Genomic DNA, 23,709 nt, shown 5'->3' on the forward strand with positions numbered 1-23,709 from the left:
CTTGTTTTCTTTTATAGCAGACCGCAAAAGCTTTTGCACTATCCATAGCACAGGATATTTAAAAAGCTGGCCACCAACAAAAATGGGACTAGATGAAGACAATGAGCCTGATAATGAAGGGTGCAACTTAAGCTGCCTCGTCGCAATTGGACGGTTGCATCCTCATGTAGTTCCTCAACCTGTAAATGGAGAAATCAGGGTTAAACCTACAGAATATGTTTCTCGGCATGCAATTGATGGGAAATTTGTATTTGTAGATCAGAGGTAAGAACAACATGTATAATTCAAGGTACCAGGACACTGGTCTGATGCTAATGTTTATTCTTTAACCTGTTACAGGGTTTGTTCAGAATAGAAATAAAGTCAGTGTAAAGTAAATAAAATAAAAATTAAAAAAATGTTTTTATATTAGCTATAGAATTCATTTTAGCTTTACAGCTAAAAATAATATATTAAACAAAATAATGCCATTGCTTGGCATCTGGGGTTGCTGGGGTGAGGAGGCTAGGAAAAGGACATGAAAACAGACAGTCAAAAAGAACAAATGCTCTTCTGAATGCAAAGAGCCTTTCAGGTGTTGCTTGGTAGAATCTGAGGTTGATTTGAGATAGACTGACATATATTCACTATAAATGATTTGCGTAGCTGTATGGCATATTTGCCATGGATTTTTTATTTTATTTATTTATTTAACTTATCATTCCAATGAAAGATGGCATAAAAATGTCAACTTTACCAAAATGCTACTTGTGTAGCCTTTAAGTTCACCATCTGCTGAAGGGAGTAATAATCATAGAATCAAGATAAGGCCATTGGTTCCAACCCCTGCTCAGTGGAAGAATACCAACGAAAGGGTATCTGCCAAGTGGTTGTTTGAATGTCTTTGTATGCCTCTTTCAAAGATGTAGCCATCTTGGTCTGTTGCCGCAAAACTATTTTGACACCTTTATGACTAGCACATTCATTTCATTTGGAACTTTCATGGGTTGCAGTTAACACCGTCAGTACCTGAAATACATTGTTTGTATAAATATAATAATTATATTATTTTTAGCTGTAAAGCTAAAATGAATTCTATAGCTAATGTAAAAAACCCTCAGCTCTGCTGTTCATTATGTTTTGATTGGTCCTCCTTCCTCTTCTTTTAAAAAAATGCATTCCTCAATAGATCCTGTCACACACGCACACTAGTAACAGCCATGGCAGCTATGGCTGCATTTTTCTAAATGGGGAGGAAACCATGAATTTGAAATAACAAGCTAAGAACTCCCACAACTGCCCTAGCCAGTCTCAAGGTATGGTTGTTACTATTCAGTGATGTCCTGAGCCTGGTTTCCTGATCAGGTGCAAAGGGAGAAGTTAATATCAATACAGCAGAAAGGGGTTGTAGTTTGTACCCAACTTTCTATTTAAAATACGAACTCACAATGCCATATGACAGGTTTTGAGAGCAAGAGCTCTTCTAATGTAAACAAAGAGTTCACTGCCTGCCCACAAAAAACAACAAAATATTGTAGCACCTTTAAGACCAGCAAATTTATTTCAGACTGAGCCCCCACGGATTACAATCCATTTATTTAGCTATATAGAGTTGAGTATTTGGGTCACAGGTTTATCTACCGTGTCATCTTGTATATAAACCTGTGGCCCAGATATTGTTTCACACTGCATACAGACAGTGTATTTCAGGTACTGACAGTGTTAACTGTAACTCATGAAAGTTCCAAATGAAATGAATGTGCTAGTCATAAAGGTGCCAAAATAGTTTTGTTGTTTCTGCTGCAACAGACCAAGATGGCTACATCTTTGAAAGAGGCATACAAAGACATTCAAACAACCACTTGGCAGATGCCCTTTCGTTTGTATTCTTCCACTTGAGCAGGGGGTTGGACCCAATGGCCTTATAGGCCCCTTCTAACTTCATGATTTTGATTCTATGATTATTACTCCCTTCAGCAGATGGTGAAATTAAAGACTACACAAGTAGCATTTTGCTAAATTTGACATTTTAAAGTCTGTTTTATGCTATATTTCATTGGAATGATAAGCTGAATGAATGAATGAATCCATGGCAAATATGCCATACAGCTACACAAATCATTTATAATGAATATATATCAGTCTATCTCAAATCAACCTCAGGTTCTACCAAGCAAAACCTGAAAGGCCCTTTGCACTCAGAAGAGCATTTGTTCTTTTGCCTGTCTGTTTTCATATCCTTAAAAATTATTATTTCATGACCGAGATACTCAACTCTGTGTAGCTGAAGAAGTGGATTGTAATCCGTGGATGCTCAGGAGCCAGGAGGAAGAGCAAGGCCCGGGCGCTCTCCTCCTGGCAGGGGCGGCGGTGACGGGGGTGGGGTGCAGAACCGGGGGAGAGAGAGAGAGAGGCAAGCAAGTATTTACTTTACAGCAGGAAGGGAACAGAGGTAGGACTTCCCCCAATAAGGAGGCAGAAAGAATACATATGTTGGCTTGGGGTATTCTCGCTGGCCTCCACAGTGGGAAATTCAAATGGTGGAGGGCGGGGAGGAGCGCCAAAGACTGACGCAGCAGCCCCGGCAAGCAGCCACTGGTGCCGGTTCCAGAGCTGGAGGCACCAGCGGCGGCATCAGCCTGCTGTGGGTGGCGAGGAGTGCCGACCCTGGCTTTGTTGGAGCCTGGGAGGCGAGCGGCCAGAGGGAGCAACCCAGCCATGCTCAGACTCCCAGGCTGCTGGCGCTGGCAGGCACTCCCTCACTCCTTCAAGCATGCGCCCACGTGCAGGGGTGGGCAGGCACTCCTGCGAACATGCCAAGTAGTGGGGGAGCGCGTGCGCACACGCGCCAGAGGCATGGCAATAACTTTGCAAATGGGGTATGATGGTTCCCAACCTGAGGCTGAGAATACCCCAAGCCAGCATACGTATTCTTTCTGCCTCCTTACTGGGGAGAGTCCTACCTCTGTTCCCTTCCTGCTGTAGACATAAATTCTTGCTTGCCCCCCCCCCCTCTCTCTCACACACACATTCACTCTCTCTCATTCTCTCTCCTGGCTCTGCACCACCCCGTCGCCGCCCAGCCGCGAAAATAGACCTTTCCCCCTCACCCCCACTCCCTCACCCCTTCAAACACGCGCCCGTGCGCAGGAGTGGGCGCACAGGTGGGCAGGCACTCCTGCACATGTGCGAAGTCGTGCATGCATCTGAGAGCGCGAGCGTGAGGGGCCGCCCGACCTCCGTCAGAGGCTCAGCCGGTCCGTGGTAAGGAAAAGGTTGAGGACCTCTGTTTTATGGTAGCCTTTGCTTAAATAAGTTTCTTTGGCGTGCCAGTAAATAAATTGCTTTGTTACAAAGACTTGGCAAATTTTCACTAGAATTATTAGGAATACAGCTGCTAAAGTTGCTCCAAACCTACTGATATTCCTATGTAAGTAGAAGAATTTTGAATTTCAATAAACTTCCAGAAAAGAAGACAAAATTGTTTACAATGTTGTAGCATGCAGATTATTGGATGAAAATAGGAAGCAAAGACTTCATGCATGATCCCCCATAAAAGAGAGCAAAAATGTTCATATGAAATCACTCTCCTTATTTTAGACATAGTTAAAACATACATGTTAAAAAAACTTTAAAAACCCAAAGAAAAAGGGAAAAAAACTTGTGGCACCTTAAAGACTGTTATATTTTAATGTGACCTTTCATGGACAAGACCACTTCTTTAGACATGTCTGAAGACTTGTTAGTCTTTAAGGTGCTACAAAGTTTTTGTCTTTTTTATTTTTATTTGGATTTTGCCTTTTTTTAGTTGATTAACCTCTGACAATGGCCTAAATCGAACACACAACTGAGGTGCATTTAAGCCCTTTGAAGTACTTAGGTTTATGCATTCCTAACTCTGCAGTAGGCTGGTCCTGTTATATGTCTGTTATATGTGTGTTCAAGGAGAGAGGTAGATGAGCATAGATGTATAATACAAATGACAGGAGTATGTCTGAACATCTGTAACTCAGTGGCAGTTCATCAAGAAGCTACTGGATGTTCCTCTTAATGTTTATTGGAAACCTGCTCTCCAGGTATTAGCGAGTTGACAATGCTTTTTCTATGCCGTGCAAAACTTTATCCACTGGTTTCTGCAAATCAGACCTCTTATACACATAAGAGCAGGGTAATTTCAGTCCTCTATTTTCATAGTAGTTACTACATAATTTGTTTTTTTTTTTTTAAAAAAAAACCCAGTTAAACACCCTTTCTGTATTTTAGGGCAACTGCAATTTTGGCGTATTTACCACAGGAACTTCTAGGTACTTCGTGTTATGAATACTTTCATCAGGATGATATAGGACACCTTGCAGAATGTCACCGACAAGGTAAAATGTTCCATGCAAGCCACTTAGTCTAAAGTTCAGATTTCTCTCTGTCATTAAGGTAATTTGACTAGGAAAATTACTTTAACAATATAAATAATATAGTTTTAAGGTGAGATTAGAATGAGAACAAAAGAACATACATTTTACAATAGAAGGAATAGAAATTTACAATAGAAGGAATATAGGCCCAAATCTTGTTGCCAGATCCAGCTATAGGAGATACACTGAATTAATTGCTAAATGAGTTAACACACAAGTAAATCCCATTGATTTGCTGAGTGTACCCTAGTTGTAACAACCGGTAGGGTTCTAATCATTAACTTGTAAGACTGCAAAATAGTTAATTCATAAAGAGAATACTTATTTACTCTAAATGTTGTTTGTCCTCCTTTCAGTTTTACAATCAAGAGAGAAAATTACTACTAATTGTTACAAGTTTAAAGTTAAAGATGGTTCTTTTATTACACTGAGGAGTTGTTGGTTCAGTTTCATGAACCCTTGGACCAAAGAAGTAGAATACATAGTCTCAACTAACACAGTTGTTTCGTAAGTATCTTCCTTTCACTATATGTTGGCTGTTTAACCTTGCCTTCTATGTATCAATGTATGGAATGTACAAAAAGTTTGCATCTCTTATTGGTCTTTTGACATAACCAATCGGAATGTTCTAATGAACTTGGCAGTGATGCATCATGATACTTGGTCATTGTTCAGACCTCTTGATTTTTGTAGGTTCAGTTTCATGAAATGCTTCCTCTGAAAAGTTTAAAGACTCTTTTTCTGCTTAGCTGACACCAAAGGCAAAGAGGGTATAGGGTAACACTGGATGATGGATGTAGAATTGCAGTAGCAGTGTCCGAAAGAGTTAAATGTCCAGAATTTTCCAAGTATCCTTCCAGTGTTGTACCTTTCCCAGTTCCACAGACCCTAGCAAAATACTTCTAACATTCTCTGCTTTTGGAAGAGAAAGGTCGTGAAGACCATTGATCCATGGATGAGTCCTATGACATTCTTGTATAGTATCCCTTCACTGAAAACAATGAAAATAGAATGTGCTTGTAAACCCATTCACTGGGATTAGAAACTAGTGCTCCAGTCACAAAAATGCATCCCATTCTCTTGTTCACACTGATAGTTTCCCTATATGGAGCACGTAGGGAGAAGTATCTCAGGTTTTGGAGTAACATCATCCTTTTCTTTTGTGCATTCTTCTCTATGATAGTTTTTGTGGATGTGATCTGAAAAGAGAAGCATGCCTTTTTGTATGTTACATAACTAGCTACACATAGGTATTTCATTTATCTTTGTTTCTTGTGACTGTCCAGTGCCAGTGTACTTGATGGTGGAGATGCGACTTTTCCACAGCTTGCAGCTTCACCACACAGCATGGACAGTGTACTCCAGGCAGGAGAAGGTAACTAAAGCATTATATTGCATCAAGCTAATAGCAGCTTTCATTCTTTTGGTTTTACTACTTTATGATAAATCAGTCAGTCATGCTTTAGATGTTTATTTGTTCAAAATATTTTGTAGTGTCCAGTAACCTAGGTTCTGTGAGAAGTTGCACAGTTACATATATAAAGATATGTAAGATCAGTAAATTAATAAAACAAGCCAGAAAAAAATCCAATATAAAAGTAACAGCAGTTTTATTTTGGCACAATAAATCTCAAAGTATAAATCTGAAAGAAAGATCCATTCCAAAACCAGACCAGAAATCGGATTAAAATGCATCCAGAGAATTAGTTTCATCCAAAAGTTAATCAGTGGCCACTTGCATGATCATCTTTGCCCTGGAGCACATACTAGTAACTACATGTGTATTTGTTTTCTCCTCCTTGGCCCAGTGTTAAAGTGGTTGTTTTGGATCAGAGGCAAGGAGCTTAGTAAACTGCAAGAGCATTGACATTTTCCCTGAGCCAAGTAATATAGCTGAAGTTGGCATATTATGGAGTCTAAAACAGTATGGCTAGAATCATAACAGTGATTTGCACATCCGTAGGTTAAATTGCATAGCTCACCACTGCTAGCTAACGAGTTACTGTTTGTACTTAGCAACGTGACTGATGCATTGTCAGTTACTGGTACTTTTCTGTGGTGAGTTGTACAATTTAACTTACACACATATAAATCACAAAAACATTCTGGCCTATGCTGGGTGCAGAATCTGGGTTCTTGGTCACGTGGACATCCTCCTTTCACCTTAGAGACTCTTGTCGTTACAGGGTCTCCACACTGGAAAGTAGCAAAGATGGGAGAGTAGCTGAACATCAGAAGGCATTCTGTGATCTGGAAGCAGCTACTGAGAAGGCCCATCCTTGTCCCAGCCAGTTATACGTCTACCAGAGGGGGACACACAGAAGGGTCTGTGTACCAAATCTTAGTGAGCAGGCAAAGTGGCGTGAAAGCAAGCAGTCCTGCAGGGTGTCTTAGACCCAAGCATTTTTGGGCCTTAGAGGGAATCACCATTATATGCAACACTACTGTCATTGGGGTAGGCAGATACTAATTTAAATTAGTTGCTCGTTATAATAAAAATATTGCTAAATAGAAGAAGACTGATAAAGACCCGCTAAAGCTCCTTTTCAGAGAAACCAAAGTGTAATAGGTTATTAGCTCACTAAACTCAGTCAGAATTTTATGAAACCTTTTTTTCACAAATTGCCAGCTCCCTCATCAGGGGCCAAAATCCTATTAGTATCTGCAGAAGGAACAACCAAATTATTGCAGCCAATAGTGAGTGACTGGCAAGATGCTGGTTGTGTTATTAGAGGCATGACTCGGCATGTGACCAGCATGTAGCCAGCATCTTATCATTTAGCCGGTTAGGGGTGAGCAGTGTTTTCAGCTCCTCTTCCTCTCCAGGTCCTGTTTTATCTTTTATTATCTTAATGTCCTACCACTGAAATGAGTGGGATGGAACAAACGGTCAGACCAGGGACTGGTGTTGATCAGCCACTGGTTTTCAAATTTCTCTGGCCATGAGAGTTGCAGGTCTTGCTGATCAAGTACTTTTTCTCCCATCCTATAATCATTGACTCCATTCTGACCTCAGAGTGTGCAAGGACCAAGATTGATTGATTGATTGATTGATTGATTGATTGATTGATTGATTGACTGATTGATTGATTGATTGATTTGATTTGATTTGATTTGATTTCTATCCCGCTAATCTAGACCAAAGGTCTACTCTGGGTGGCTGACTAAAGGACCCACCATTGAAGTTTATGTGTTTGTGGTGGGAGTGGGAATAATCTGAGGTTGGATTTCTGCTTCTGATAGTGAGAACCTCTTGCCCTGACACTCCAAGAGAGATGGCAGATCCTGTGGCCAGCTCAGACACCCTCTAACAATCACAGGATTAGAGGCTCCATGAACTGCATTATAGGCAAAGAAGCTATGATTATTTCTGGTGTCATCCTTTTGACCTCTCCCTCCTTTTTAAAATGAGGACATGACATGATATGCAAAGAAAGAAATCTGCATAACAGCATTGTTGATACTCATAATGGCTTGGATCGAACAGTGTGCTTCCATTACGTCAACAGAATAAGGTCTCTCTTCCACTCCCTCTGCAGCCCTCTGTGGTGCAAAGCCCTGACCCAGAGCAGTTCTTTAAAATCTTGATTTAAGCAAGATTATAAAGTTCCTGATTGGTCAAAAATACCCGGAAGAAGAAAGAATACTGGAAACTAAGACCTAAGGTGATATCCTGAACAGTGGGATATTTGTGGAGTCAAGAAATCAAGTGGCAATTTCAGTCTCCATGGGCTGACTTATTACAGTTTTCCTTCCTCAGCCTATAATGGATTGCTACTCTGTGTAATAATGATACAGGAATCATGTAGGGCAGACTTGAACAGCAGCCGTGTTTTAAGGAAACCCCAGTGTGTAAGATCTGACAGGCTCTTGATGGGATGAGAGACTGAATGAATTTTCAGACAACGGAGCAATGCAGCTGGGTGCCAGTCCTAGCTCCAGTCAGTGTGTTTCCCTCTTTCTGTTAGCCGTGCTTTCTGCTGCCAAATCCTCTAAATTGTACATAGACTGAAATACTGCAATTTAAATGTCCTAGCAGTATCCATCTCTTTGTCTGAGCCAAGCATTTGCTGTATTCCAAAATTATATACTCCTCCTCTAGTAACTTTTCAAAACCTACTGCTTTTAGGTTATCAATGAAAAGCAATTTTTGATGCACAATGCATAAAGTAAGTTCAAGAAGGTTCAGTTTTATTTAGCTCTTTTTGCCAGATTGACTATTTCATTTTTCATCTAGTAACTATGGATTATCAGCTCTTTGGAGCATTCTGCTTGGCAGAAACTGATCCTTTTTACCTCAGATTGAAGTGATTACAGATAACAAGCTGCTAGTACATTGTAACCTTGTGTAGCTTCCACGGGGTTACATAAAAGGTCTAGTGAAATGAGGTTATGTGCCCTGAAGGTTGCAAAGCAGGAGGCATGATCTCTGCCTGTAATGCCATCGTGGGGTTTAGAGGAAGAAGATGAGTCATTTTCAGACTTTTTCCTTGCGTCAGTTCAGAGAGTATAAGGAGCAAGCCTGCACTGGTGTAATTCTGTCTGAAAAGTAACAGGGGATTTTGTTTTTAAATGTAGGTGTACTCCTTGTAGTGATAAATCTGACAATGGTTGCAGTGACAAGCTCGGGAATGGTGGAGAATCTCCCTGGAAAGACAGATTGCCTGATATTATCAATCTGCTCCAGCAAATGTAGTGACTGTCCCTTTACTTCCCAGAAAGGTTCTGAAGGCTGGCAGGTCTGGTCACCAGTTTGTGTGAGCTGAAATGGCAGCCCAGCTAAGTCTCCCACATCCTCTGCAGTGCCTTGAGGTGCTTTGCCTAAAGACGGTCACGTGTGTGTGTCGGGGGGGGGGGGAGGAGAGAAGGTTCCTTGGAGAAGGACGTGTGCTACTCAGTTACAGAAAGATGGCCATCCCTTTGCTTCAGCCTTGTTATACATGCTGTCTTTTTGAGGAGGAGGAGCAGCAGTTCTAATAATGACTATAGAATCCATCTTTATATCAAGGGAACAATTTTCATCTGCAAAGAAGCTCTTCATTATATTTCCTCTGTGGTCTCCCTGCATGAAGCTAAAGGTGACATATGTGGTCCCCAGCCTCAGATACTTTCACAACAAATCTATGAAGAAGATTAGGCTAAGATTATGGCCGAGCAGGTACTTATTTATTTAAAATATTTTTACCCTGCCTTTCTCCTTAAAAAGGACCCAAGGCAGCTTACATGACTAACAATATAATACAGTGGTGCCCCGCTTGACGATTAGCTCGTTAGACGTGGAAATCGCTTAACAATGAGTATTTTGCAATTGCTATAGCGATCGCAAAACGATGTTTGTATGGGTTTTTTTTGTTTAACGACGATCTGTTCCCTGCTTCGAGAACCGATTTTTCACTTAATGATGATCAAAACAGCTGATCATCTGGTTTTCAAAATGGCCACCCTCTGTGCAAAATGGCTCCCCGCTGTGTTTTAGGATGGATTCCTCACTATACAGGCATCAGAAAATGGCCGCCCTATGGAGGATCTTTGCAGGACGCTGAGGTATTTCACCCATTGGAACGCATTGAACCAGTTTTCAGTGCATTTCATTGGGTTTTTTTACTTTCGATTGACGACAATTTCGTTCTACAGCGATTTTGCTGGAACAGATTATCCTCCTCAAGCGAAGCACCACTGCATTAAAAAGCTGCAACCAGTAAATTATGCAAATATTTTAAAAGAATTAAGTAACTATTATATTTAAAATGTTAGGTAAAAGCATCCCTAAAACAGATTTAAAAGCAACAAAAATACAAACCATCCCATTTCAAAACTTTTCTTAGATGGCCAGTCACGGAGGGAGAAGCCCGCCTGGAGATCTGGAGCAAGATTGCCCTCCCTAGCCTGACACAGAATGCCCTGAGTGGGAATGTTTCACCTTCCAAGTGCTGATAGGCTACAGCTCCTGTAGTCACTGGCCATGCTAGCTGGGGTTGATTACTGATTATGATGATGATTTATGATTCATTGCATTAGTATCCTGCATTTCACTAACAAACATCAGTATAAAACATTTTTTAAACTAGATGGGAAATATTAAAATGGCAATAATCAGAGCAACTAAAATAATTACAGTATACATTAAAGCAATTAAAAAGCCAGTTTGGAGAGACATCAGTTGATACCCTTCATAAAAGCAGTGAAAGTGAACGGAGTTGATGTGCAACAACACTGAGAGAGCCATTGCTTTCCCTTCTCTGCTGTAACTCCTGCACTTCACTTCACAGGCTGTTTCGCTCTTGAACAGGTATAGAGTGTCCCATCTATATTTTTATTGGAAAACTGGCCTTGAAAGAGTTGATTGCTGGCTGACTTTTTTGATAATTGATAGAAACATGTAGCATGTTGAACATCTTGAACTCTCAAGATGTGTAACATGGTGTTATGCATGAGCATTAACACTGCTACTTCTGTGACACTGGAATATATTATTAAGCCACAGGTGTGTATACATGGATCTGAATGTAATACAAGAAGGTACCTCCTGAGCTTCATCCTGCAAGTATTTAGACTGGCTATTGAATGCTAAATCCTGAAGATACAGTGGTGCCTCAACTTACGAACACCCCTACCTACAAAAATTTTGAGTTACGAAAAGCTCAAGCTGCAAAATTTTGCTTCGACTTGCGGCTGGAGCTTTGACCTAAGAACAGGAAAAGGCAGGGGAAAAGGGCAGGAATTCAAACTGTTGGTGTCGAAGAGGCTGCTTCTTTGTAGCTCTTTCGCCCCAATGGTTAGAACAGGGGGGTCAGGGAACTTTTTTACTTCTGCCGAGCAGGAGGAGGAAGGAGAGCCGAGGGCAGCTCCGGATCGCTGCTGCGCACAGGAAGCCAGTGCGCTCCCTGCCCATCCCTGGCACAGGTCCACTCATGAGTAAGGGTGGCCAAAGGCGCTGGCTGGGCTGAGGCGTGGGGGTGGGAGGGGCTCCTCAGTGGATGGGGCATGCGGCGGCGCAGGAGGAGGCTCCCCCACCAGAAGTGAATGCCATCGGAGGCTTCAGTCTGCCTCGTAAGGTGCTGCTTTTTCCTTTTTAGAAACTTTTGGGTGGGTTTTACAAGGTGGGCTTCAGCTGAGAGGGGTTATGTTTCTGTGCTGTGTTGGGTTTTGCAGTCCCAGCGTGGGGATTGCTCGATGTTTAATTTTGGGGTTTTTGTTTGTTTGTTTGTTTGTTTGTTTGTTGCAACCTTCGGGACTGGCTCTGTTTATTTTTGGTTGTTTTTTTAAAGCCCCAGTGCCTTCCGATGGGGCTTTCTGTGTGCTTTAATTTTATTTTATTTTATTTTTTGTATTTTTTTAAAATGCTGGAATGGATTAATCCCGTTCCCATGCATTTCAATGGGAAATGGTGCTTCAACTTACGAAAATTTCGATTTACAGCCACCGTTCCAATACGGATTAATTTTGTAAGTTGAGGCACCACTGTATTTCAGTCTGTGAAATAAGTAAACAAGATCAGAAAATGGGGTGGGAGGTGGGAAAAAGAGGGCATTTTCCTGTTGTAAAAACAAAAATTAGTGGAAATCTGTAAAGTATACTGTGTTAGGAAACTTCAGCAAGTTCAAAATACAGCAGCCAGATTGCTGACTGGGGCTAGTCACATCATATAACACCCCTGTTATGGCAGCTTCACTGGCTGCTGATCTGTTTCTGGGCTGAATTCAAGGTATTTGTTCTAACCTATAAAGCAACATATTACTTGGGACCAAGCTATTTCAAGGACCACATCTCCCTTTATGAGTCTGCTCAAGTGTTAAGATCATCAGGATAGACCTTTCTCTTGGTTGTGCTACTTTCACAAGTGTGTTTGGTGGGGACATAGGACAGGGCCTTTCTCTGTTGCTGCTCCCAGACTCTGGAACTCCCTCCCACAAGAGGCCAGGTTGACACCATCTTTCCTGTTCTTCCACAATCAGGCAAAGGTCTTTCTCTTCAGGAAAGCTTTCCCTGAGTGGCAGGCTTCTTGAGTGTGGGTTTTTAATTGATTGTTATACATTACTGCTTTGAATGTGACTTGGTGTTGTTTCTGGGTTTTTGTTTGTTTATTTGTTTGTTTTTGTATGGTATTTGTTTGATCGTTTTCTGTATTTGTATATTCACTGTTGTTAGCTTTAATATTATCTTTTAATGATATCTGCCATCTTGGGTCCTTTTAAGGCAGATTAAAAATGTTTTAAATAAAATAGATAAATAGGCAGAAAGTAGATAACAGAAAGAGACATCAGTTGCAATTTTACCTTCATTCTAAACTAAGTACCCTAAAACTTTGTGTTCTCTCTTTTTTATTTACAACATTTTCTTTGTCTTTTTAAGGGGGTCCCAAACGGTCCCTTCCAACAGTGCCTGGTATTCCAGGTGGAACAAGGGCAGGAGCAGGTAAAATTGGCAGGATGATTGCTGAAGAAATCATGGAAATTCATAGGTAAGGAAAACTCCTGCTCTAGTTTTTCCATTTCACATGGTGTTCCTGAAAGGAACAAGTAGCTGCTTTCTTTTCCATTGATTGTAGATATACCTGCTTTGTTATTTTCAGATTACTGTGGTAACCTGGCCATAATTAAACCTGATAACAAACCAGGAAAATAAATGCTTGTGTTTTGTTTAGCATGTTCTGTTATTGTAGTTCATTTACGGTGTAAATGATTAGTAGTTGTAGAAGCTTGGCAGAAGAGAATGTGTTATGTTGAACCACAGTAAGCCATGCTCAGAACACATTCTCCACAATTATGGTAATCATAGATGAGCAAAAGAGAGAAAACATGCACAAATGCCATCACTGGGAGATCACTTTGGTTTGTTGTTTCCAGTCATACATATCACAAAGAACCTTAGACCATTGTTGCCCATTTGTATGATAACAACACCTAAGCTCTGACAAGAGTAGTATGACTTTCCCTCAGTGGCTGATTGGCAAGAAAGTTTTCTTCACTACTGACGCAGAGGGAAGGACCTCTTGGGAATATTTTGCCAAGTAAATAGCTGCACAGAAGGCACCTTTCATTGTATGAAAATCTAAAATAGTTCATGTTCCAAAATTAACTTCTGCATTCAGTCATGTGCACGATGTACTGGTTAAGCATATTTATATTGTCCTTCTAATGTGGCCGATGTTGATGTGACAGGATAAGAGGCTCTTCGCCATCAAGCTGTGGATCTAGCCCATTGAACATGACCAGCACGCCTCCCCCTGACACTTCTTCGCCAGGAGGCAAAAAGGTGAGAGATGGCAGGACTTTAGGGCATAGATCAGGAGAGTTCAACCTGTGGTAATTGATAGGCAAAATGAATGCTTCATAGTGCCATAAGGCCACGGAGAGTCCCATGTACCCAGTGAATTGTCCAGAATCTCTCATACAGTTAACAATTTTTTTTTGACAATTGCTAAGTGATATTTGTGGGAAAATATCCTATACAAGCTTTTAAATTCATGAACAGCAGGTAAGTCAAAGTTAAGTGTGATTTTTGTTTGTTTGCCAAAATAGTATTTCTCTGTGTACTTTTCCTCTTACTTTTTTCACAGCAGTGCAGTTTCTCAAACGATTAAGTAAGAACAAATAAATAGAACACTAGGTAGATCGCTGCAGGGCAAACAGGAATTGGTTATAAGTGGGACCACGACTGCATTGTTTCATTTAGAAGTGCTGTAAGTACTGACTGGAGTACTTCCCATTGTAATCCCATTGTATGTCACCCTTTCTTGTCCACCTGCTTATGTTAGAGGACATTCACATTGCTTTTATAGTGAAAGAGGAACCAAACAACTAGAAGTAATCTTTAGGAGTTCACTTGGCTGATAGCTTATACACAGAAGCTGGTTGGTCCTTAAAACAGGGATGGGCAGCTGTGACAGATTTTTTCCAATTTTTTCCATACCCACTGCCTGCCATAGGCAGCACCAGGCACAGAAATTGCTGAACATGACTTCAAAATACCAACTATGTATGTGTAGACTACCTGGCTATTTCCAGTTTATTTTTGGGTAGTTGCAGCCTGGGCTGGGGTTGTTAGGACTTGCTGCCACCATATCACCAAAGCAAAAACTATCATTCCTGGAGGCCTTTGATGATGTTAAAAGCCATATTTGGAAAGAAACAACAACAACAATTTTGGTATTCTTTTTTTGCATAGGGAACTACTTGTGGTCCACAGACCATACATTGCCCTCCAGCCTTAAAGTATAGCTTTAATCTACTGTGTTAATAGGTAATGGTGGTGGGGGTGGGAGAAACTCTGTGCAGCTCTTCATCAACAGTGAATGGCCCTCAAGGGATCTGCAGATTGTGATTTTCTTTTAATACAAAATGTACTTTCAGGTGTGTGGGTTTTTTAAAAAATTATAAATGACCCGTTAATTCCAGAATCATTTGAAAGACGCATCAAGTCTTTCAACCATTGAAGGATTGGGGGGGGATGGTTCTGATAAATGCTCCCTAATTCCCTAGACCAAGATTTGTAGAGGTTGGCCATGTCCAAGTTACATTAAAGTGATAGCAAAACCTCCATACATGTATGAGACAGAGCTAAAGTAAGAGTGCAGTCTACTGAATTATTGTGTTGTCGCTGAAATAAAATCTAGTACTATCTTGGCAGAATTTTCAGGGCACAAACATTTATCTTTGGCCTTTAGCTGTGTACTACATTTACCTGATAGTCCTAATAAGCAGATGAGTAAATAACGTGTTCAGTAAAAGCAACATTTTATATCTCTTATTGAAGTCTGAGAGGAAGTGATGGATTCTTTTGAGTGACAGGACAGTGTTACAAGTTGTTTCGTGCATTTCATTATTTTCTCTTGCTTCTAATGCCCTTTTAGAGCAATACAAGTATGTGTGGTGGCATGTATATGTAGATCAAGGTGTGAAAAATCAACCAGTAAATTAGTCTTTAGTATACTGTACCCAGTTCAGCACAACACAGCATGCTTTTTAAACACTCTGTGGTGGAGGGGACCTTGCTTTTTGCAAGACTCTTATGCCATCTACTGGGGAACATTTAATTCTGACTTTTTGAGTGGGGTCTTCTTTAAACTTCTCTAAACTTTTAAACTTGCCCCATTTCAGAAGGGCAGAGTAGGCGTTGGATATGGGAGAGTCTCACATATAGTTCAGCTTAGCAGCGTGGACTCTGTAAATATTGCAATGGTAAAATAGTGTGCCAGTAGTGGTATGATAAAGTAGAACAGGTTATTTTGACAATGGACAGAATCCTGTAAGGATTATACTGTTTATTAACCAGAACGTAAGTGGCACAATACCATATCATAGGTAGGAGAAAACAGAATATGATTTCCATACTACAAAACCATTTGCCTTACTGAAGGTTTCAGTTAGGAGACCAAACAAGCCTGACAAGCTTCATCTCTTTAAGGTGGCTGGAACCCCCTCACACCTTTGTGTGGCTTGCCTGAATCTGAAACATTAAATACATTTCAGACATTTTTACTAATCAAATCAGGTGTTTCAGAAGCAGTCCTTTCCCATGTTTGTATACATTTCCACATGTCTATTACAAATGCCCTATCTTAGATTCAGCAAGCTGTGGAGGAAATGCTTTTCTGGGATGATACTGCCCACAGTTGTGGTGCGTATGTGAACAAACAGTAATTTGGATCTGCTCACGCTGGAGCCACTGGAAATAACACATAAAGAAGCAGCTTCCACGTGGTTTAGTGTGGGAGACACATAGTATAGTAAGCTAGAAACATACCTATTACTATGATATTCTGATAAACCATCCTTTAAAAATCCATACTCATAAGTAAGTATATTTATCACTTTTTGTAGCCCTTCAAAAATATGCCACTTTACACTGAAGCTTGTCCAGTTCACTTTGAACCAGTTCTAGAGCAGGGGTGAGTTGCCCCCTGCAACTTGGAAAGCCACACTCCCTCCCTGGCAATCTCAAACCATGGACATAAAAATGCCCCTCAGATCTTCCAGAGTGCATGGAAGGCAGTTTTGTCATGTTGTCTGCCTTGACCTGTCTTACACATGGAGGGGCTTTCCCCCCCCCAAAAAAAGTAGAAGTGGAACTTGAGCCTTTTTGATCATTTTCTTATAAATATTTGGGATACTGGCAAGTTACTAACAAGGATCACATACAGTCCAAGAGCCATACTCTGCCCACCTCTGTTTTAGAGTTTTTACTGTTACCTGCAAGGTCCTAACACATCATGGTGAATGGCATCAAAGATATGAACAGGAGCAGTAAGCTACCATTCATGGTATTTTATGCTTGATGGATTATCATTAAACAAGTCCTCAGTTCAGATTGTAAAAGCAACGTACTATAAAATCACAAATGGAAGAACAGAACAGAAGCATTCTGTACAGACTCAGTACAAAAACCAAAAATCCTAATGAAGTAATAGTTTTGGCCACCTTTTCGAGGGCTGCGGGGTAAAAGCCATGTCTTATGTTTCTACCTAGCCTCTAAAAGTTATTTTTGGTCAAGATGAGATAAGGATGTTATCTTGAGGTTGGTGGAGACAGTCGAGTCTCTGTTAAAGGCTGCTTTCTCCTCACCAGCTTCGTCCACTTGGTTACTCTGGTTTGCATATATGAAATACTAGCCACAGTCCTGTTGGATGTTTACGTGCATGCAAGAGGACTAGCAGAAGTTGCAGCATCTAATTACTGAGTGCTGATCATATGTCAGTTGTGTGTGTGGCACATATCTTGACACCTTCACAATTAGTCATGGCAACCTCTGGGATTCTTGTGTGTGGATAAATATGAAGTAGAATTTGGCCCTCTTTAACATTATCTGATTACTGTCAGGACTGTGGCATGTTATAATGGTGGCTGTAGAATCAGCATTGCTTTTGAAGAGATTCATCCATTGTGCTATTAAAAAATATGGCCGGAAAAGCACACTGCTGACTAGAAGCAAGAGTAATAGACATTAGTCATATGTTGCTTTTTGATACCTAGTACACTTTTTTCTCTTAATCTAGTCTAGTCAGGGCATCGTGAATGGATTGGTTGGTTGGAACATCTTTAAGAACAATTATGATGACAGTATCTTTTATGGATATCTGTATTTAGTGAGATAAGCACATGTATTTAAAGCTGTATTATGTGGTGACTCACCTTCGTTTCCTAAGATTAGTAAGTTTCAGTGGAAACAAACTCCCATGTAATGACTTACTCACGCTATGACAGGGCTGTTACTAGGCTTGAAATAATCATGAAAAAAAAATCAGGTTGAGTCACCTTGTTAATTTAAGTCAGGAGAGTTCACTTAAGAATTGACAAATGATTCTGTCTCATAGTCTGAAAAGAAATCAAGTGACATGAGTATAACCATGATTCCTTAGGGGAAAAAAGGGAGGGAATAAAAATATCAAGGTGTAACCTTAGAGATCTCAAGAGGATAAAAAAAAGACTTGGGTCTTTCACCAGTACATTTTTGATACTTTTGAATACATGATTTCCCTACCATTTGTGGCAACTTATTTCCAATCCCTGGAACTCCTGAACCAAATAAATATTTATTACTCTTCAGATACTCTTGTCAGAATCCTGTTGGTTAGTTACAGTAGTATGACAATGGCAAATTGCTGATAGTTACAAGTTGCCGCTTGTATCCTTCATTGCCTGCCAACTTACAGGAGATACAAGTGGCAAATCACTGCTGGGATTTATACCATTGCATTTGTGCCAGCATAACTAACCAAAAGGTAGCCTCTGAGTCTTTCAAGGCATTCAAGACAATCTCAAAACAATAGTTTCAAATATAAATGTCCACTGTTGCTTTTGAAGCATGTTTTCCGTATTAAATAACTTGCAGAAGATAGTAGACAACTACATTGTTGACATTAAATACTAAGAGGGAGTAACAACTTTTGGAATCATTTCCCATAAACATCTGTATATGAACACATTTTGTTTGAGGGGGCTACTTCTCTAATCCATTCACAGATCATCCTCATGAAACTAGTTCAGAATGAAGCTTTGAGCAAGTTTCATGGATGGGTGGGTGACGCCTTTATTTTCTGATTTCTGACTAAAAAAAAGGAGATGGATGTGTTAGTACCCATAGAAATATTTATAAAAGCTAATTTTTGAATGCAAGACAATATACTTATTTTATAACAGGATCAGGAACCAAGTGGTATGAAATCCACAACACAAAGATTATTGCTGGACACATATTTGTTGTTTCTCCTTCCATTTTAGATTTTGAATGGTGGAACACCAGACATTCCTCCCACCAGTTTACTGTCCAGCCAAATTCAAGACAATCCAGGCTATCCATATTCTGACAATTCTTCCATTCTTGGTAAGCAAAACCATGGGAAGGAGGGCAGTTCCTTTCTCCATCCCTTTGCTCTTCTCTGTCATCTAATCTCTGGGTAACAGGTCTAGGTTTTGCCAAGATACAGCCAGAACTAGAATTCCAAGAATAAGTCAAAGTGCAGAGCAGTCTGCCAAGAATTACTTAATACATTTGTTTTTGATATATCCAAGGGACACTTCTACAGTTTTCCTAAATAGTCTATTTATGCATTAAAGCAGGGTTGTCCAACCTTTCACCTTCCCAGGGCCACATTAGATGAAAATTTGGTTTGGGCCGCACATACATTTGGTTTGGGCCGCATGGGGGGGCAGCCCTAGCTGTCCTCCGCAGCCCCGCTCCAAGCACGCTTACTGGCAGCTGCGATCTCAGACAGCAGAGGCTGGCAGCTTCGACTCCGGTGGCTTTATGGGGCGGGGAGGGGGCCCACCTATTCACAGGGACAGTGTAATGCAGTCATGCAGCCCCCCTCTCCCCTCCCCTCCCCTCCCGCTCCTTCCTTCCTTCCCTCTCTCCCCCTCTACTGTTGTGACATGCCCCGGCCACATTCCAGCCGCAAGCGCCGGCAGTGTAACTTGAAACTTTGGAATTCCTTTAAAAATAAAAAATTGCACTGGGCCGCATTACGAGCTGACCTGGGCCACATGCGGCCCTCAGGTTGGACAAGCCTGCATTAAAGGATTGTTTATAACAAAGATGCGAGCCTCTGAATCTCAAAAAGGCTAAAATTGTGCTTAGACAATTGTCCACCCATGTTTGTTCAGTAAGAACTGTTAGTCATCCTGAGCTCTCATGAAGAGGGGAAAAACACTGAATTTGATATTTATGGGTGTATGACATGATAGCCAAGATATAGTAGTATTTCTTCTAATTTCAATACAGATCCAGTCGATGTTGCTGTTCCTTGCTTGCAGTTCTGGATTTCTCCTAGATGCCATCTTAACTATATTCAAAATATAACAAGAGGAATTCACTACATGTTATCTACTATGACCTTTTCTGTTCTTTTTCTAGGGGAAAATTCACATATAGGTATTGACATGATAGACAATGACCAAGGATCCAGCAGTCCCAGCAATGATGAGGCAGCAATGGCAGTTATCATGAGCCTCTTAGAAGCAGATGCAGGTCTTGGGGGGCCTGTTGATTTTAGTGACTTACCATGGCCATTGTAAATATTACCCCATAGTTTTGACATCTGGATATATCCAAGTGCATTATTGGTGGAATTCTCCATTCTGTGAAGCTTGTTGAATTGCTTTGATGTTTTAATTTCATAAGCCATATCAAAAGGACTGTCATCTTTCTCCCACGTGTAATTTCAGACCAAGTGGAGATGAACCTGCTACAGTGTTTCTACATAATTGATTTTGTTAGCTGTGTATAGCTTGCATTAACTGTATATTTTGGGTTCTATTCTTGTGTTGATGTTTTTTTTTAAAGATCAGTGTGCAAATTAAGCACTGGCATCACTGGTAGCTTTTATATGCAAATGGTCATTTCATCTGTATGGTGTGTTTTTACACTACAAAAAAGGTCCCCTATGTGGATAATGGATATTTCTTATACTAATGTATCAAATGTTTCTTGTTAAGATCCTTTATTATAAATATTGTTGAAGTGTAATGTATTAGACAGTTAAATATTTTTAAAATAAAATATGTTTTTCCCTTGTTCTACATTTATTTACTTGGATCATGAAATGCATGGGGGAAATCCCAGCAACCACTAGCCCCTCCCGACAGCTGATATTTCTATTAGATCAAACCACTGATGTGGGCCGAGGACAATTTTCCAAGATGTAAAAACTTAACAGCCCTTAGAAAGGCACTTAAACTTCCAGCCTACATTTTGAAACACAGGAGATACACAAGTGACAAGAACTAACAAGTTAAAACCCATCAGATTAATTTATAACTGTCAGCCATATTAGAAAGTAGTCTTATGAGGCACATAATGCTCCTACAAGAGACAGTAGGAAAGTATCAAACACTGCATGCTTTTTGTCTTGTTTTTCTGGAAGTCCACAAATGTCTCCCCTTTCTGCTTACATTTTCAGTCAGATCGTATTTGAGAAGTCATCTTATTGCTGCTCTTACCAGGTCCACATCATCTTCAGTGTGTCTACTTTTATTGCTCTCATGATGAGAAAAAGATGATCATGTTACTTATTTTGAATTTCTGAAGCCTTAAAAGCATTGGAGTGAAAGTAGCTTCATGGTCTAGATCAGACCATGGTATTACAGCACCAAGATAAATGCTATGGGATGAACACCACCAAAAGGAAATTAAAGCAGTGAGCAGCATCTGATTTTACCGTTAAGGAGATACAGGATGCTTGAAAACTGATTCTCAGTTACCACCTAAATATTTCAAGTAGCTTCAGCAACTCTGGAGAGATGACAAGAGATCATTTTGCAGGACTTTTAGCAACTTTTAAAGGACTTTTAGCAATGTCCTGTTCCCATTTCTTACAGTGATATGTATAAGGTATTGTCAAGGCTCTTATCCCAGAGGCTAGTCTGATAGTTGTAGCCAACAACAAAATTTTGGAGCAGGGTTTGAAACTTCACATTTATCCCACTTAATGGATTAATAGGCTGGAGTGGAGACAAAGGAATATATCATCTGAATCATATATGGGTGATGACTATGCTGTATGTTCTATGCCATCAAAGTAGAACATTTAAACTTAACAGTGATGAAACATTTCAGGTACCTAAAGTTTGTTGCTCCTGTTTCAAGATGGCTGAACCTTCCTAGTTAAACAGGATGGCCTTGCAATATTAATATTAATAGGAAGCAGATTCAGAAAGCTGAGGACTTTCGTATTTTTCCCTTTTTGGGCTACTTTAAATAAATGGAGCAATGTTAAGGGACTTTAGATGTGTCACTATTTATAAACGCAAATTACCCACCTAATGATCACATTTTTGGATATCTTCCTGCAACATACACAACAGCTGCCTCTTAAATACTTAAGCATCTTGTCAAAGATAAAGATGGGCAACTACAGAAGTGAATTTTTAAAAAAAAATAACAGAACTCCGCAACACTACAGGAAGCTGTCTAGACCACTGGTTCTTAACCATAGGTTACTCAGGAGTTTTGGACTGCAACTCCCAGAAGCCTTCACCACCAGCTGTACTGACTGGGGTTTCTGGGAGTTGCAGTTGGAAAGTATCCGAGTAACAAAGGTTAAGAACCACTGGTCTAGACCAGAACAAGTGATCTGGTTCAATCAGCCCAATATATTTTTATTCTGACAAGAGCCATTCTCCAGGGCAAAAATACTGCTCTGTCCCAATACATGAAATATTTTGAGATTTTTTTAACAGATCTTATGTCAGATACATTTATTTAATGAAGAACAAGAAAAAAATGGAGCCTGCACGCTTGTTAATAGTCTAGGGAGCATTTCAGAAGACTGGATAATAAGGTATGTTTACGCCTAATATTAAAATAATGGAAATTTTTATTTGAATGAAAAACTTGAGTTTACAATCAGTTAATAAGTGAAGAATGAACATTGCATTTTCCTATTCCATGGCATATGAAAAAACTCTCAGTAAATAAATATTTATGTGAACAGATTTAAGGTAAGGCAATTTTTTAATATAAAGCCCATATCAGTTTTCCTGTCCCATGAACATGGCTCACATCAAACATGAAAAAAATCCCTTCACAGAATAAATCTGAAAAAAGTTGGCTTTTGGATCATAGCCCAAAAGCCCCAGTGGCAAGAATATTGTGCTCATCCACAAGAGAACAAAGTCAAGTAGGCTCATCACCTCTGTTCAGAACAAACTATTTACATTTAGCTGAATAGAAAGTCTCTGAAAGGAGCACTCTGTTAGTCAACATTGTGCATCAGGACTATAAAAATGGCTTTGAGAATTTTTACCCACCATTTATAAAGTGCCATAACCAAATTGAAGTCTGCATTTTGCTCATTGTGTACCAAAATACTGAATTCACCTCAGTCTCCAACTCCTGCTATTTCTGACAGAGCCTTAGGATGAGGACAGTCCACCATATAACCAATACCACAAAAACCTACTTACTGGTAAACAAATGCCGGTATGTAACTGAACCTCATGATGTTACACATGTACTCCTACAAACCATAATCAGATCCCACTTTGGTCTTTTATAAGTCCGTACTGCAAAATCCTAAAACATTTTATGTTCATTACACAATGGAGAGAAGCTGGAATTGCAGTGCAGTATGAGCTCATTACAGCATCTTCATTTTTATAATAGCATGCTTTTGTTTAACCAAGAGTTTGGATCAGAGAGGTACATTTTGTCCTTCAGGATCCATATCACTGTTGCTGGGCTGAGGATGAATGGGCAGAATATCCAATTCATCCACCTGAGGAGTGGGATGCATCACCACCAGCTGGTCCTGGGGAATGTCTGCTGCAGCAGCTGCCAGATTGGTAATAGATTTACTTTTCACGCACTGGAAATCAACATGCCGACTCTTCCCTTCCTCCTTCTCCCATGACATCCTTATGAAAGGTCTCTGGACATAATTATAGATTACTTCTGGCCTTCCTCCAGGCCGCTTCTTGACCTTTTCCTTGTATGTGGGGTAACCTAAAACATCAAAGACAAACACAATTCTCATACATTTCAATTCAAAATATTACACACCAGGGCACCTAAGAGATTTTCACAATTTATGTGAAGAGCTAGCAGGAAGACCAGTTTGAGGCAGCACAGACAAGCCCCTTCTCCCCATCCTTCACTGAAAAAGACTGACAAAATGAGTGCTCCACAAGAAGCTCAATGTTTCATATTTAATACATGTCACACAGAAATTTCAAGCTGCACTTCCATGTTAAGGTAAGCTTTCAACTGGTACTAGTGCAAAAAGAAGGCTTATCTGTACGGAATATGAAAAAGTCAACTGAATCTGGGATCAACTGAGTATCAGTTTATGGCCTGCCTCCCTGAACACCCGCCTCTGGTACTATTC

The 23,709-nt window shown here is 40.2% G+C and overlaps 2 protein-coding genes across 11 annotated transcripts in view; one reads left to right on the top strand and one right to left on the bottom strand.

Annotated features, from left to right (window-relative positions):
* Nucleotides 1-20,401, top strand: part of BMAL1 (basic helix-loop-helix ARNT like 1) — a 77,665-nt gene extending 57,264 nt beyond the window's left edge. For both annotated transcript variants that reach the window (XM_020797204.3, XM_072985777.2), the window contains 8 exons: nt 18-264; nt 4,243-4,349; nt 4,745-4,895; nt 5,675-5,763; nt 12,741-12,849; nt 13,550-13,643; nt 18,608-18,710; nt 19,740-20,401. In XM_020797204.3, coding sequence (XP_020652863.3) covers nt 18-264; nt 4,243-4,349; nt 4,745-4,895; nt 5,675-5,763; nt 12,741-12,849; nt 13,550-13,643; nt 18,608-18,710; nt 19,740-19,900 — 1,061 coding nt within the window. In that variant the 3' untranslated portion in view covers nt 19,901-20,401. The remainder of the gene's footprint in view (nt 1-17; nt 265-4,242; nt 4,350-4,744; nt 4,896-5,674; nt 5,764-12,740; nt 12,850-13,549; nt 13,644-18,607; nt 18,711-19,739) is intronic.
* Nucleotides 20,402-22,182: 1,781 nt separating this feature from the next.
* BTBD10 (BTB domain containing 10) overlaps nt 22,183-23,709 on the bottom strand; it is a 45,876-nt gene continuing 44,349 nt past the window's right edge. For all 9 annotated transcript variants that reach the window (XM_020797205.2, XM_020797207.2, XM_020797210.3 and 6 more), the window contains one exon: nt 22,183-23,327. In XM_020797205.2, the coding sequence (XP_020652864.1) occupies nt 23,017-23,327 (311 nt within the window). In that variant the 3' untranslated portion in view covers nt 22,183-23,016. The remainder of the gene's footprint in view (nt 23,328-23,709) is intronic.

Source organism: Pogona vitticeps, chromosome 1 (assembly GCF_051106095.1).
Source record: "Pogona vitticeps strain Pit_001003342236 chromosome 1, PviZW2.1, whole genome shotgun sequence".
NCBI classification, from domain to species: Eukaryota; Metazoa; Chordata; class Lepidosauria; order Squamata; family Agamidae; genus Pogona; species Pogona vitticeps.